The sequence below is a fragment of the Sebastes umbrosus genome, chromosome 1, assembly GCF_015220745.1.
Source record: "Sebastes umbrosus isolate fSebUmb1 chromosome 1, fSebUmb1.pri, whole genome shotgun sequence".
Classification (NCBI taxonomy): Eukaryota; Metazoa; Chordata; class Actinopteri; order Perciformes; family Sebastidae; genus Sebastes; species Sebastes umbrosus.
The window spans coordinates 17,677,523-17,691,938 of NC_051269.1; the positions used below are offsets into that span (position 1 = coordinate 17,677,523).

The 14,416-nt window shown below is 40.1% G+C and overlaps 1 protein-coding gene across 15 annotated transcripts in view; it reads left to right on the plus strand.

The window, feature by feature from the left end:
- The window catches only part of nav1b (neuron navigator 1b), an 85,951-nt gene extending 72,029 nt beyond the window's left edge, over window positions 1-13,922 (plus strand). For 7 of the 15 annotated variants that reach the window (XM_037767355.1, XM_037767415.1, XM_037767432.1 and 4 more), the window contains 14 exons: window positions 100-108; window positions 520-692; window positions 868-1,027; window positions 2,234-2,435; window positions 3,481-3,578; window positions 3,672-3,767; window positions 4,150-4,318; window positions 7,201-7,436; window positions 7,549-7,703; window positions 7,798-7,869; window positions 9,037-9,233; window positions 9,389-9,507; window positions 10,182-10,379; window positions 10,505-13,922. In XM_037767355.1, coding sequence (XP_037623283.1) covers window positions 100-108; window positions 520-692; window positions 868-1,027; window positions 2,234-2,435; window positions 3,481-3,578; window positions 3,672-3,767; window positions 4,150-4,318; window positions 7,201-7,436; window positions 7,549-7,703; window positions 7,798-7,869; window positions 9,037-9,233; window positions 9,389-9,507; window positions 10,182-10,379; window positions 10,505-10,588 — 1,968 coding nt within the window. In that variant the 3' untranslated portion in view covers window positions 10,589-13,922. The remainder of the gene's footprint in view (window positions 1-99; window positions 109-519; window positions 693-867; window positions 1,028-2,233; window positions 2,436-3,480; window positions 3,579-3,671; window positions 3,768-4,149; window positions 4,319-7,200; window positions 7,437-7,548; window positions 7,704-7,797; window positions 7,870-9,036; window positions 9,234-9,388; window positions 9,508-10,181; window positions 10,380-10,504) is intronic. The other 8 variants (XM_037767371.1, XM_037767424.1, XM_037767451.1 and 5 more) reach the window with 3 other exon arrangements.
- The last annotated feature ends 494 nt before the right edge of the window (window positions 13,923-14,416 follow it).

The following is a 14,416-nucleotide window of genomic DNA, read 5'->3' on the forward strand; positions in this document are numbered from 1 at the left end:
CCTACGTGTGTGTGTCTCGTTGTCGTCCTATCTTGTTCCAAATCTGTTATTAAGTATGACTCTGGTCTCTCCTTCATGCTGCCCTGCTTTTAATTTTAGGTCTTTGAGGTGAGTGATGTTGCTACAGTAAATAAACCCTGAAACCCCCTCTCCTGTTCTCCAGCCTGCATGCACGATATGAGTCATACTTGCGAAACGTTTTGGAAACTTTCCGTCATCCGTGTCTTTTTAAACTTGACACACAGAATCACTTTATACCATATTTGGATCATGTTAAACTGTTATATTAAATTACAGAACCATGGTTTAATGTACTTTATGTTAAACTGTTCTGTACTACTACAGGCACCAAGCGGATCAGTGAACACGAGTATTACTGTAGAACGTTTACATGGAGATGGTTTTCAGGAACTGTATTTTGTAGCTGGTCTCATTTATTTTATTATACAATAGTATTATACTCTGGTGTCGTTTTTAGACATATTATTTATTTCAGTCTTATGTTTCTTCTCTGTGCAGTTACGCAGCTCCTTCAACAAGGCCTTCAGTAAGAAGGGCTCCAAGCAGTCGGGGCCGTACGCTGACATTGAGGAAATTTCCACCCCAGAATCCTCTGCACCTTCCTCCCCCAAAGTCCACCATGTTGGAGACAAACCTCCATTGAAATTATCACCCTCTGCATCATCATCAGGGTAAACCTCTCCCTGCATACTGTATGTTGCTGTATCTATGTTTATTTTTTAATTGTAATATAGCTGTGTCCCTTAATTTAACATTTGAAAGTGAGGTTTCTAGCTGTCAGTCTGATGATCCCTGCCACCTTTCCCAAATCTCTAACGTTGTCTTATTTGAACTGAATATCTCCAGACTCTGTGAAGACGATGAGGAGGTGGGGGATGACAAGGTTGTAACAGAGTTGCGTACAGAGCTGTGGGAGAAGGAGCGTAAACTGACAGACGTCCGCCTGGAGGCTCTAAGCTCTGCCAGTCAGCTGGAGCAGCTGCAGGAGGCCATGACCGACATGCAGGTATGTGTGATATATTCCTTTGATATTTGGCGTTACTTTTTACTTCCAAAAAATGTCCTGCCAAGAACTTTGCTTTGGAGTTTCTGCAGTTCACATGTGGAGTTGGTAAAGCTGATTAAGATGCCAATCTTTAAATCCTCTGACCTGTGTGCAAATATTTGGAGAAGGTCAAGGACAATGTTTATTGTATGTACAGTATGTGCTGTTCTGTGTTCAGGTGTTTTGAAGTGGGGTTGTATGAGGTACTTATCCATAGTCAGTGTATTGCCTACACTAGATGACGGTCAGCACGCCCCCGGTTTGGAGAAGCAGACAGGAGTATCGGCATAGGAGCAAAGCAATGTACTGCTGTGGACGGGGCCGGCAGCAAAACGTATTTTAGCCACCTAAAAGAAAGACTCACCTAAAAAAATCAGTATCAGTTTAAGTGTACACTATATTTAGAATATTTTCACCGCTTTACGTTGCTGTCAGCTATACAGTCTGTTTTCTGACGGGGAACTGATGCCGTTAACTTTGCTCTTGCCAACGCAACCAGACTCACTTGAACACATTTTTTATTTGACATCAAAGAACACAGGAGTTGCTGGTCTACCGCTGCCTCGATCCGTTAGTTTGTTTGTGTTATTGTGTGATTTTGGTTAGTTCGGATTCACCGAAGTCACAAAATAGCAAAAAACAAACTAACCAATCGAGGTAGCAGTAGACCAGCAACCCCCGTGTTCTGCTGGGTAAAATTACAGTTATTTTCAATGGAGTCTGGTGGCTTTGGCGAGAGCATAGATGGATACAACTGCTTCAGTTCCCCGTCGGAAAGGGCTGTCTCATGGCAAGATAAAGCAGAAACAATAATCTAAATATAGCGTAAACTTAAACTGATACTGATTTTTTTAGGTGAGCCTTTCTTTTAGGTTGCTAAAATACATTTTGCTGCCGGCCCCGTCCACAGCGGTACATTGCTTTGGTTTTGTGCGGTAACTGTAGGTAATACATCTACTATGGATAAGTACCTCATATAACCCCATTTCAAAACACCAGAACTATCCCTTTAATGTGTTTAAACTTGATTATTCCAGCAAATCTTACCTTCAATTTTAGAAACCTTTTTAGCATTCACTCAGAAAAAAAATCGTCACTGCAGTTGGGTTATGGAAGTGACACTATGATTTAGTAAAATAACTGTATCACTTGTGATTTTGTCTGTAGTCGACAGTGGAGAACCTGAAGGCTGAGAATGACCATCTGAAGACAGGTACTAATCTGTCCCCCTGCCCGTCCCCTGGACCCTCCAGCTCCGTCTCCCAGTCCTCAGGTCTCACTGCTCTGGGAAGTTCATCACCTCGACAGTCCGTAGCCATGCAAATGCCCAAGAGCTACAGCCGAGGGCTGAGTGAGGGGGGCAGCTCAGGTACAGTTCAGTCTCTGACATGTCGACAATGTCAGAATGGTGTCGTCACTGTGGCAGACACGTAGGCACAGTGCTTAGATTAAATGGTTTTTACACACAATGAATTCATTGTAAATAATCTGGTGTGTTCTTCAATTTACAGTATGAATGATTGGAGTGCCTTTCTAGAAAAACATTTACTTAATAATTGTATTATACTTTATGCGCAAATTTGCGCTAAACTTTGGCGAGGAAAAACATGGCACGGACATTTTTAAAGGGGTCCCTTGACCTCTGACCTCAAGATATGTGAATGAAAATGGGTTTTATGGGAACCCACGAGTCTCCCCTTTACAGACATGCCCACTTTATGATAATCACATGCAGTTTGGGGCAACTCATAGTCAAGTCAGCACACTGACACACTGACAGCTGTTGTTGTCTGTGCTGTTCTTCTTGAGTTTACCATGTTATGATTTGAGCATATTTGTATGCTAAATGCAGTACCTGTGAGGGTTTCTGGACAATATTTGTCATTATTTTGTGTTATTAATTGATTTCCAATAATAAATATATACCTACATTTACATCAAGCCACATATTTGACCACTCCCATGTTGATAAGAGTATTAAATACTTGTCAAATCTCCCTTTACGGTACATTTTGAACAGTTAATTGTGATTAATTTGCAATTAAATATTTTAATTGATTGACAGCCTTTGTTTTTTTTCACTATTTTTCCAATACCATTTATTAATCGTCACTTTCATTGACGTTATGACAATGAAATGCTAAATAATATTATGTCTGAAGATAAAATCTTGACTTTTTATCCCTCACAGTTTACTAATTTGTGCGCATGAATTTACCACTACAAAACAGTTTGACTTTGGTTCAGCATTCTGTGCAACATTTATTGTTATTTTTTCAATCATGACCCTTCAAGAGGCTCCACAAAAGCTAAACCTTGTTGCTTACATCTTGATCTAACTTGTGTCACACATGCTACATGATCTTTCTTTTCTTCTTCTTTTTCTGTCCCTTTCTTTTATATTCACTCCTCAGCAGACGTCCACTCAGATACTCTCAGTCTTTCCTCTCAGAGGGATGACCACCGTGTTCGGGTGGTGATTTGTGTTGCAGATTTACACGTCTTCAAAGATGTAAGTATGTCGTTTGTCGTCTTTTATTCTTTAGACCAAATAAAAGTGATTTTAACCTCTGTATCTCCTGTTTGTTTCACTTTGTATCAACAGGAGGTTAAACAGCAGGATTTCTTCGTCGGCACCGTCAGGGTGAACGGCAGGATGGACTGGCCCATGCTGGATTCAGCTGTCAGCCAGGCTTTCAAAGTGAGGCCCCGTCTTCTGACCACTCTGTTCACCGTGAACTGTCCGAGGACTGAATGTACAGTGTGCATCAAGCATGATACAGCTGTCATATTAAATTTAGTATGCTGTTACTTCAAAGAGTTCCACGACTGCACAGCGGTGGAAACTAAGACGCAAAAATAGCGTATAGGAATCATGTTGAGCTGATTGATTTATGAAAAAGCACAAGATTAGCACGAGTGGTGTTTGAATTTACGGTCATTTAACAAGCTTATTTAGCCTTTGACAGGTGTTGGTAGTTAGTGAGCTCTGAAACATCCACACAGGACACTGTCTGTCTGCACACACTAAATCCTTTTTAGACTAATTAATCAGCTCTCTTTTTCTGTTCTTTTAATTCCAGGTGTACGTAGCCAAGGTGGACCCCACTTCTAGTCTGGGCCTGTCCACAGACTCCATCTACAGTTACAGTATGGGCCACATTAAGAGAGTGCTTGGAGGAGAAGCTCCAGAGACACAGCCCTCTCGCTGCATGTCCCGAGGCCCCAGCAGCATCACAGTGGCCCTGAAAGGTTTGTGGAGAAATGAGTGACATATAAGATCGTGTTAGGTTTACGTTTGGGTGTTTACGTCTACAGATTTGGAAGTAAATCCCTTCAAGTCCAGCACTAGTAGCATTTAAATAAGATTCATTTTTAAACACAAAGTTAAATTCAGCATTGTCACACATTGTTAGAAAAACAATTTCCAATGTGGTAAAGCATTGATTTAGTGCTCACTACGGTGCATGCTCAAAGACATTAGAGACACAATAGATGCTTTTTTCCAAGTCCAAGATCTTTATTTGTCCCCAAGGGGCAATTGGTTCTGCCGCAGTAGCAATAAAAACAACAACACAGAGCTAGACACACTAGATAAATGATTTTAAAAAACACATATACGTACATAACCCCACAGAATGAAAAAAAAACATATAAATACAAGAGTAAAAGGTGAACAAAAGTGCAACAAAAGTTACAATATTAGTCAAAAGAATGAAAGGAAGAGAAACAGGCATGGTTGGAGATATGCTGATGCTATCTGTACTTTACAGAGGGTATGAAAGATCATTTATATCTGTTAGTTTTGGCTAATGGTTGTCTGAGGCGGGAACAGTGGTCAACCTCCGGGTCTGAAAAGTGAAGCCAATGTTGAAGTGCCTTAAACTTGCGTTCTTTCTAACAGCCAGCAGGGGGCGACTCCTCTGGTTGCAAAAAGAAGTCTGATTGTGTAGAAGTCTATGAGAAAATGAGCCTACTTCTCACTTGATTTATTTCCTCAGTAAACATTGTAAACATGAGTTTATGGTCTCAATCGCTAGTTTCAAGTCTTCTTCAATACAGCATGATGTTCATTTAGTAAATGATGGTCCCATTTAGAGTCAAATAGACCATAAAGCAGGGTATGCTTTAGGGCTTGGCTACCTTGTGATTGACAGGTCGCTACCACAGCGTCGTCCGGTCTGGGAGTTTTCCGTGTTTTCGTCGTACAACTTTAACCCTTCACGGTTAGTTTTTAGTTCATGAAAACTCACCATGATTTTGGTCGCCTAAAAATGTCTTATTCAGTGTTCGGTTGTACTTAGCTCCACCCTCTCAGGTCACTTCTGGTTGCCAAAAACCAAGATGGCGACGGCTAAAATTCTGAACTCAAGGCTTTCGAACAGCATTCAACAAACCAATGGGTGACGTCACGGTGACGTCCAACTCTTATATACAGTTTATGGGCAGGAACATAAATTTCAAGTGCAGGGGGTGGGTACTGTCAGATATAATGGATTATGCCTTCTTTAACAATTGTTTGTTGTACAGTACAGATAGAGTTTTCTTCGTTGATGAGATTTTCTGTTTGAGGTTGAGGGATGAATACCAGCAAAGAAATGGAAAGGGGAAGAAGACTGACTCAATAGATCTCAAAAGATTTATAAAACATTGTCATCTGGGATCGATCAACCTGGAACTTGGCTAGCTTCCCCTTTTTAACCTCTAGTCAATCAGAATTTGGGGGATGAGATAAATTTCCTTCCAGTAAGTACTCAAATGTTGTTTTTTGACAGTAGAGCCTGTTGGAGTCAGTCCAGCTTCAAGTTTCAAATGTCCATCTCTTCAATTCTGAAACCGCAAATCTTTTGATTGAAAGCTGCGTCAACACACATACCATACATTGAGGGATACATAGCCAGGTTTCTCAATCACATCTTTTGCATTAGCTTTCAGTATGTTGTGAAGTGTTTATCTGTTTATCCATGTCTCGACTGAGTGCAAATCCTTATGTCTGTCTGTTTATCAGACTAAATTTGGACCTGTCTATCTTTACTGCTGTTTGGTCCAGTTTGTTTTACAACTCTTTTTTACGTCCAACGCGCATCCAGTTACATTGAACTTTGAGCTGCAGTCCTCATCATTAATCAAAACATTAACTCAAATGACCCCTTGGCAGATGATGAGCTCATCAGTTCAACAACATTATGTTTGGCTTCTCTGGAAATAAACCACAGTTCGAGATTTATTTGGTCAAATTATGCACAGAAGCTCAAGCTTAACATTTTCACAGATTGACGTAATTATTTACATCATATTCCTATAACAGCAGTGTTTTGGTTTGGGAGTTGCACATAATGCGGAGCCCATCAGTGATTCTAAACCAGGAGATTTGAGGTTCTGGTTCGGTAGTCCTTGATAGACCTTTTGCATGCAGGAATGCAAGGAGCAAAGTAGAGCAGCAGAGACAGGGCTCTGGGTAACATGATCTCCGTGCAGCCAGGCTCAGCTGGTCGACCATCCTTAGACACATGGGCCCCATAGATGCTAAGGCGGAACATTAGACTCCTGCAGGCTGGTGGGGGGGGGGGGGTGCACAGACTCCCTACACTTGATGCAAAGTTATTTTCAGTGCAAAATGCTTGAACACTATGTTGCTCATGAAGGACAAGCTCCTCCTGTTTCTAATGTGTATTTCTTTTTGGTTGAGATATTAATATTATTTAGATACAAATTATTTAGAGGATAAACCACCTTGAGATGCGCCATCTCGTTTTCAAGGGGGTCCTCAGGCACAAAACGTGGAAGTTAACAAACATTTAAGCACATAGATAATAATAATGATAATAAATTAAACAAAAACATGAAGTCAACAACAGAACAATCAACATAGTTACATCCACAAGGACATACACAAAGGCTCTCCCTCCATCCCGTCCCAAACTACACCAACATAACGTGAAAATAATTAACGTAAAAATAATGATGAACATAATAATAGAATAACATTATGTCAAAATACTGAGTTTATTCTTAAATTGATAACAAAGTCAAATACAATCAAGAACAAGTAGATTCTTAGCAAGCACCTAAAAATCAAGTATGAAACAGTTTATCCCCAACTCTAATTTCATATTTTTCCTGGCTATGTTCAGGTTTGAAGGAGAAGTGTGTGGACGGCCTGGTGTTCGAAACCCTCATTCCCAAACCCATGATGCAACACTACATCAGCCTGCTGCTCAAACACCGGCGCCTCATCCTGTCCGGGCCGAGCGGGACGGGTAAGAGCTACCTGGCTTCCCGGCTGGCTGAGTACCTGGTGGACCGCAGCGCCCGCGAAGTCACCGACGGCATCGTGGCCACTTTCAACATGCACCGCCAGTCATGCAAGGTGACAGAGAGTGACGACCCCGTATGAATCTGTACGCCACCCGGATTATTTGGTGTGTCATGTTGTCAGCTTCTTTTCATCACTGTCTCTCTTTCACCTTTTTTCTCCTCAGGATCTGCAGCTGTATCTTTCCAACCTGGCCAACCAAATCGATCGGGAAACCAGCACGTCAGAAGTCCCGCTGGTCGTTATTCTGGATGATATTCACGGGCCTGCTTCCCTCAGCGAACTCGTCAATGGTGCTCTCACCTGCAAATATCACAAATGGTACGCTCCATATACACACACTGAAACTAGCCGCAAGAGTATTTCTGTGATCATTCAATGTAACCTAAACTGTAATATTGTTCCTGTTCCGTAGTCCTTACATTATTGGAACGAGCAACCAGCCGGTGAAGATGATAGCTAACCACGGCCTCCATCTCAGCTTCAGGTTGGTTAAAGGAACGATTGTGGAAGGACTGCCTGATGTGTTCTGGCTGAATGTGTCCTGATTACACTGTTAGATTTGAAGCTCACTCACTGTGGAGTAAACAAGTCAATCCTATAAAAAACATCTTAAAGCAGGTCAATAGTAAACTGTGAGTTAATGTGTTTATATGTGATCTGATACAACATGATTTAATACAGATTGGTTTCGCTCAGTGCCGTGGATACCAATAATGACTTTACCTTGTTGTCTGAAACTTCTGTCATTGCTTTTTGTTTTAAGTAACAGTCATGACTTACTTTTGTTGCTTTTAGTCTGAAATTTGATAACAAAAAACAAACATATCACTATAACCTGCACTTGAGATTATTAAAGCAACATTTTTCCTACTGCTGAAAATAGTGAAAAGAAAATCCTCCATTCCACCCTCCCAAAAACAGAAACACAAATATAGGATGTGACTGTGAAAAGGACAAACCAAATACTGGCTCTAGATAGAGCCTTTCACATTTCACGCTTCACGCTTGTGAACCTGCAGTAATGTGAGCTGCATAGTGCAAAACCGTGGTACCACCATCTGACTTCCGTTGCTCCTAAAGTAGTGTTATTATGGTAAGGATGGCCTCTGAGCGAGGCAAATGCCGCTCCCACGGTTTTGCACCCGGTGGCTCACGTTACCGCAGTCTTGGAAAGGGAGGAGTTAGTGGAGGGGTACTCAGTTAGTTGCAATCTGCAACCACACCACTAGATGTCGCCAACTCCTACACACTGATAGAACAAAATGTTATTACTTTAAAAGGTAGAAACTGATTATGACAGATTGCAATAGCAGAACAGTTTTTTTTTATACATTTGGTTGAGTGATGCTGTGACATTGATGAAGGGAGAGGATATAGCCACGTGAAATGGAACAACGCCAAAAATAAGAACTTGTTTATGAATTATTATTTCTGATTTTGTATATATAATTGTGTTTCCTCAAGCAGAATACAGGGTATACCATTTATAGATCTCAATCCAATTGTCAATCAGCTGATCCCTATTGGTCTGACTTAAACTGTTAACTCAAGGATCTAATGTTGATGTGGTTGTGAGGGATAATGCATAGCTAATCCCATATGCAGCAAAAACAATAGCCCTTTGATGTATTTTTGCCTTTCGTCATCTTAGGATGGTGACTTTCTCCAACAATGTAGAGCCAGCCAACGGCTTCCTGGTGCGCTACTTGCACAGGAAGCTGATGGAGTCGGAGGATGAGAGGAGCTTGACCAATGAGGATCTGATCAGGGTGTTGGACTGGGTGCCCAAACTGTGGTATCATCTGCATGCATTCCTGGAGAAGCACAGCACGTCGGACTTCCTTATTGGTATGAAACACACACTCTTATCAGGACAGGGCTTCAAGGCTTAAGGAAGCTGCGTTTTTTTTTTTTTTGTAGGTAATATTGACAACTTTATTTGTGTGAATGGTGACAAATTGTGTGTCCTCTGTGTTCTTCTTTCTCCTCCCGTGTGTCCTCAGGCCCCTGCTTCTTCCTGTCCTGTCCAGTCACGGTGGATGAGTTTCGATCGTGGTTCATTGACCTTTGGAACCACTCTATTATTCCTTACCTGCAAGAGGGGGCCAAGGACGGCATCAAGGTGAGAGACCGCAGCCAACAAATCCAGAAAATAGATTCAGCTAGCATTACAATCTTCCTCACAAAGTGCTGGCGGCTTCTAACCTGACACGCTACCGTAGATGGTTTGTTTACACAGAACCATCTGAGAAGCCGTCATTGGAAACTGTTTGGAAAAGGGCAGGCACTTTAAAAAAATACTTCGCAGGTGATTGGATGAACTATCTGTCAATCAAACTTTTGCTAAAGCCAGTCAGGAGAAGAGCAAAAACATGTTTTCCATCGAGAAAAGCATTCAGTACCGTTCTTTGCTCTTCTTTCAGTGAAGAAATACTCTCCAGTTCACATATAACTGATGCTATGGCAGCATCTACGCTAACCTCTTCAGGAGCTGCCATTGTTGTTTAGAACGAACAGTCGCTTTTCCGTCTCGCGTCACACTCACCTAAGCCTCGCCCATAGCTGCCAGTAGCTGCTCACAGGACGCCGATTGGTCCGTGCTCTGGCTTTCCAGACACAAACACATTACTTGAAGTCTGACAAGATTTATTTTTGTGCGATATGTGATCCCGCCATTCTCGCATGAGCTTGTGAGATTGCGAGAATCCAGCTGCCGTGCAAGGTAAGGTGGCTTCAGCCTTTTACAGGAAATGTTGCGCTCTAATTTTACCGTCCTGGTATGTTGTGACGCTTCAGGTCCACGGCCAGAAGGCGGTATGGGAGGACCCGGTGGAGTGGGTGAGGGGCACCCTGCCTTGGCCGTCTGCCCAGCAGGACCAGGCGAAGCTGTTCCACCTGCCTCCACCCAGCATCGGCTGCGGCAGCCCCGGTCAGCCCAGCGAGGAGCGGCTTCACAAGGAGACTCCACCCAGCTCCATGGAATCTGATCCACTGGTAAGACGACACGTCATGGTTGTTTTTTATTCTGTCAGAAAATATCAGCTTTATTAGATACTTCAAACTGAAATGGATCATTTAGTATCGCTGATTTCTCGACTGTTCTCTTTTCTTTGTTATAGATGGCAATGCTTTTGAAACTTCAAGAGGCTGCCAATTACATTGAGTCCCCAGACAAAGAAGACCCTAGTCTGCCTAAACTTTGAACACAAAGCTTACATGTTACACTTAGCACTTCAAATTCTATGTGGTTTTTTTTCGTCCACTGTGATGACGCAGTGCACGTTCAGGAACAAATGAACCCTCAGAAATGGTTGTAGGGTGATTTAAACTGGCATTCCCGCAGTAGGTTAAAAGTATAAATCATTTTATTACATGCAGTATTTTCAAAAGACTATATATATTACTTTACTGTATATTTGACTGGATGACATTCACTTTAGTTCAGATCCCTTTACCACCACGTTAGCACTCAGTACTCAGTTAGATTGGTGCTAATCTATCACTAAGAAACTCATCGTCTCAGCACTTAGACTTCAGGTGATTTCTGCAACAGCGCACGTGCATCATGGGATACGGAGTTCTCATCAACGGAAGCTATTCTCAATTATTGCGACTCCTTTTTGGAAAAGAGTATGACAGCATGACAGATGCTACTATTTACTGCAAAGTTCTTTGGTACATATCTACTGTATAAGTATCTTTGAAGGCCAAATCTTATACATATGCAATCCTGAACTTTACAACCGGAGCAGGTGAAACAAACAAAAATGCCTTAAGAACAAAGACGTCAACGTCACATCAACTTCCGCAGAGTACACTGGTGCTTTCATCGTTGTCATCTGAGCTAAGACGGTCAGGAGTCAGTTATTTCCTTCAACTCTCTTCATTATTTATTTCAATTAATCTTTAATCTTTTGTTTTATAATATCAAATTATAAAATATTATAGGATCAATTATCAGTATATGTTTTCACATACATGTTTTTTATCATTTTACGGCTTATAAGTTGAACATTTAAACTTGCTGTCATACTCTTTTGCATAAAACAAAACCTATTTATTAGTGATGTGAGTTCATCACTTTGTTGCTGCAAGCACCGAATTTAGTTGTATGAACTTTTAGTTTCATGTCAAACAAGTGTCACCAACGTTGCCATATATATCAGGTATTAGATACTTATTACACAGGGATAATATAACACAACAAACACCCTCCGATTAAACAGATGCTATTTGAATCAAATTCAGATTTTTTTTTGTTCTACAACATTTATCTAGGAAAGAGTACATTTGTTTCAAATCTTTCCCCCCATATTCAGAGTAGCTACCGTATATATTGTGTACATACAACCGTGCTACATGGCAGTTATTTTATCTATATTAGTTGGTGCAAATATCTAATATACCGAACCAAATACTGTACTTTGATCATGCATATTGACTGTCATGTTAGCGGTTTAAGTTCAACTATGAATGTATAGAAAACACTTGTGGAAAAACAACCATTTAGCAGTATCTAGCAGGTGCTTTTAAAGGACGCCTTATCACAAAGCTCCACAGCGAAACACTTCTAACAATGTCTGAGTAGAGTGACTTTAAAGCTACCTATGCCCATTTTCATTTGCAAGAGTTCATCCACTTCACGAATAGAATACAAAAAAATCACATTCTCGTGCTTATTATCATCATTTAGGTACGTATGGTGCTCTTTAACAATATCCCCAAACTGTTTTAGTGTCAAATAAAGATCACGTAGACTTTCAGGGTAGGTTAGCAAGGAGTTTTTGTGTCCTACAGTAGAACTATCAAACGCTAAAGTAACGTGAAATAGATCTGGAAGATGATTTCTGATATTTTTTAGGACGTGTTGTCGAAGAAGTGTTGAAGACATTAGACAGTGAAGTCATGTGACACATCGTTAGGTGTACGCCCATGTTGATATCGTACGGTACTATACTATAGAACACTTTGGGTGCACGACACAGTAACAAGGTGATTATGGAGAGTAGAAACAAAAGATTTAAACACTTTTTAAGGTACTTTGTGTAGATTTTTTTTGTAAAGAAGCTCTACTGGAGTAAATGGCAGACAAAGTGGTTGTGCAAGTATTGTCGAAATATTTCACCTGTTCATCCCGAACTGTGTCATTGTTTTAGGTGCTCAGACTGAACGTCACATGTACATAAATCCTGTAAATGAATGTCGGACCACTTTTATGACAGCTCCATAAGAAAGTTTAACATTTTAATTTGTATCTGAGCTGCTTATTGCTTCGTTATAGCACTGTTTGCATACGGCTGATAACAAAACTAATCCGCAGCTCTGATTGGTCACCTGTAAACTAAAAAAAAAGGATGAATTAAAGACCTCCAAAGAGCAAAAAAAAGATGCCAATTGGCCAGTGACTGGTCACATGCCGATTGAGAATAATGTCAGTTATTGTAAATATTTCAGGTATTAGACAGTATTACCAACCCTGGTCTGTTTCTGCAGGTTAACTAAAGCCATCAGCTCCAGCTTCTCATCTCATTCACTGGTTGTTGTGCCTGTTGCTCTGTAGTAGCTGTGATTTGTGTTTGCTTACTAGTGTTATCAAGACTATGCAGCAACTTCTACTGGTGTTGGCAATCAGCGAATGTCTGATCCTCACGAGCAAACGCGGTGTGTTTTCATCTGGTTTCTGTTTTTTGAGTTCTTAATTTGGACCAAATTGCGACACAGGACAAAAAGTGGAAGCTTGTTTCAAGCAGGTGGCACCGAGCCTTAAAGAGAGGAGGGTTTGTTTGGCGTTGCGTTGAGAACAGGGTTCATAGATGTAGTTAAAGAAATGAAGCAGTTTGTAAGCTGTTGCATGTGTTTTGTCCTTGTGAATGGGCGACAAAAGTACTGGAATTGTAAATGGTCAAATGACGATAAACAAAGAAAGAAAAAGTTTGAAAGTCTAATTGAAATAGTTGACAAGAATCAGCACTTAACTGTTTGCAAAGTTACGTAGAATCCAACCAGATAAAGAGATGAATCTGATCTCTTTAGGCCAATACAGGTTGCTGAATAGTCATATTTTTGCAAAGCTTGTTGTGGACTAAAAAGATTTTTTTTTAAAGAACTGTTATGCGGTATCTAATGTCACTGACGTGCAAATGTTAAGGGTTTCTAAGTGTTGTAAATGCATGTAAACTTGCTGTGTGATGAGAAAAAAACAATTTAACATTAATGTATTGTTTAGGAAAATCATTCTAGATAATGTTTTCCTTTTTAATACTCCAAATATTTGATATTTCTTTTCTTTTTTTTCTAAAGAATCCTTTGTAAAACTTAATTTCTCTATTTTGTACAGGGCATCATTGTAAAGATTGTAAATAGGTCAGCATTCTGGATGCGGCAACAATCATTGAGGAGGGGAAACAAAGAAATCATCCTTGAGAGAAAGGTATATTTCTTCAGAGTTGGGTCCAGTACGTGGATAAGGCATGTTTCTGAAGGCTTTCATCCACCTATCACTGGTTGTTGGAATCAATAAAATACATGTTATATTTATTCTGTTGCTTCTTGTGTGTCAGTTTGACAGTGTTGACCTGTTAATAAGAACTACAAAAATAATATAGTATTGCATTTGATTTAAGTAATGATGAAAGCCCTATGGGGATGTTATAAAAAGTAAAAAATGTGATACACATATTTATATATAAATATGTGTATACACATATGTATGTATTTATTTATATATATATGCATATGTATGTATTTATATATATATAGAGATATATATGTGTGTGTGCATATATATATATATGTATGTACAGTATGTATGTATATATATGTATGTGTGTATATGTGTGTGTTTGTGTTTGTATATCTCTATTTGTGTATATCATTTTTTGTTATTTTTTTGAAATATTTTTTTAACATAAATACCACCAAGTAGCAAGATTAAATTCAACAACTAATGGTTGTGTTATCCATATTTATGCCCAGTGAGTGTTAATGAGTTAATGAGTGAGACCAACAGACAGACAGGTCGGTCTGAGTCA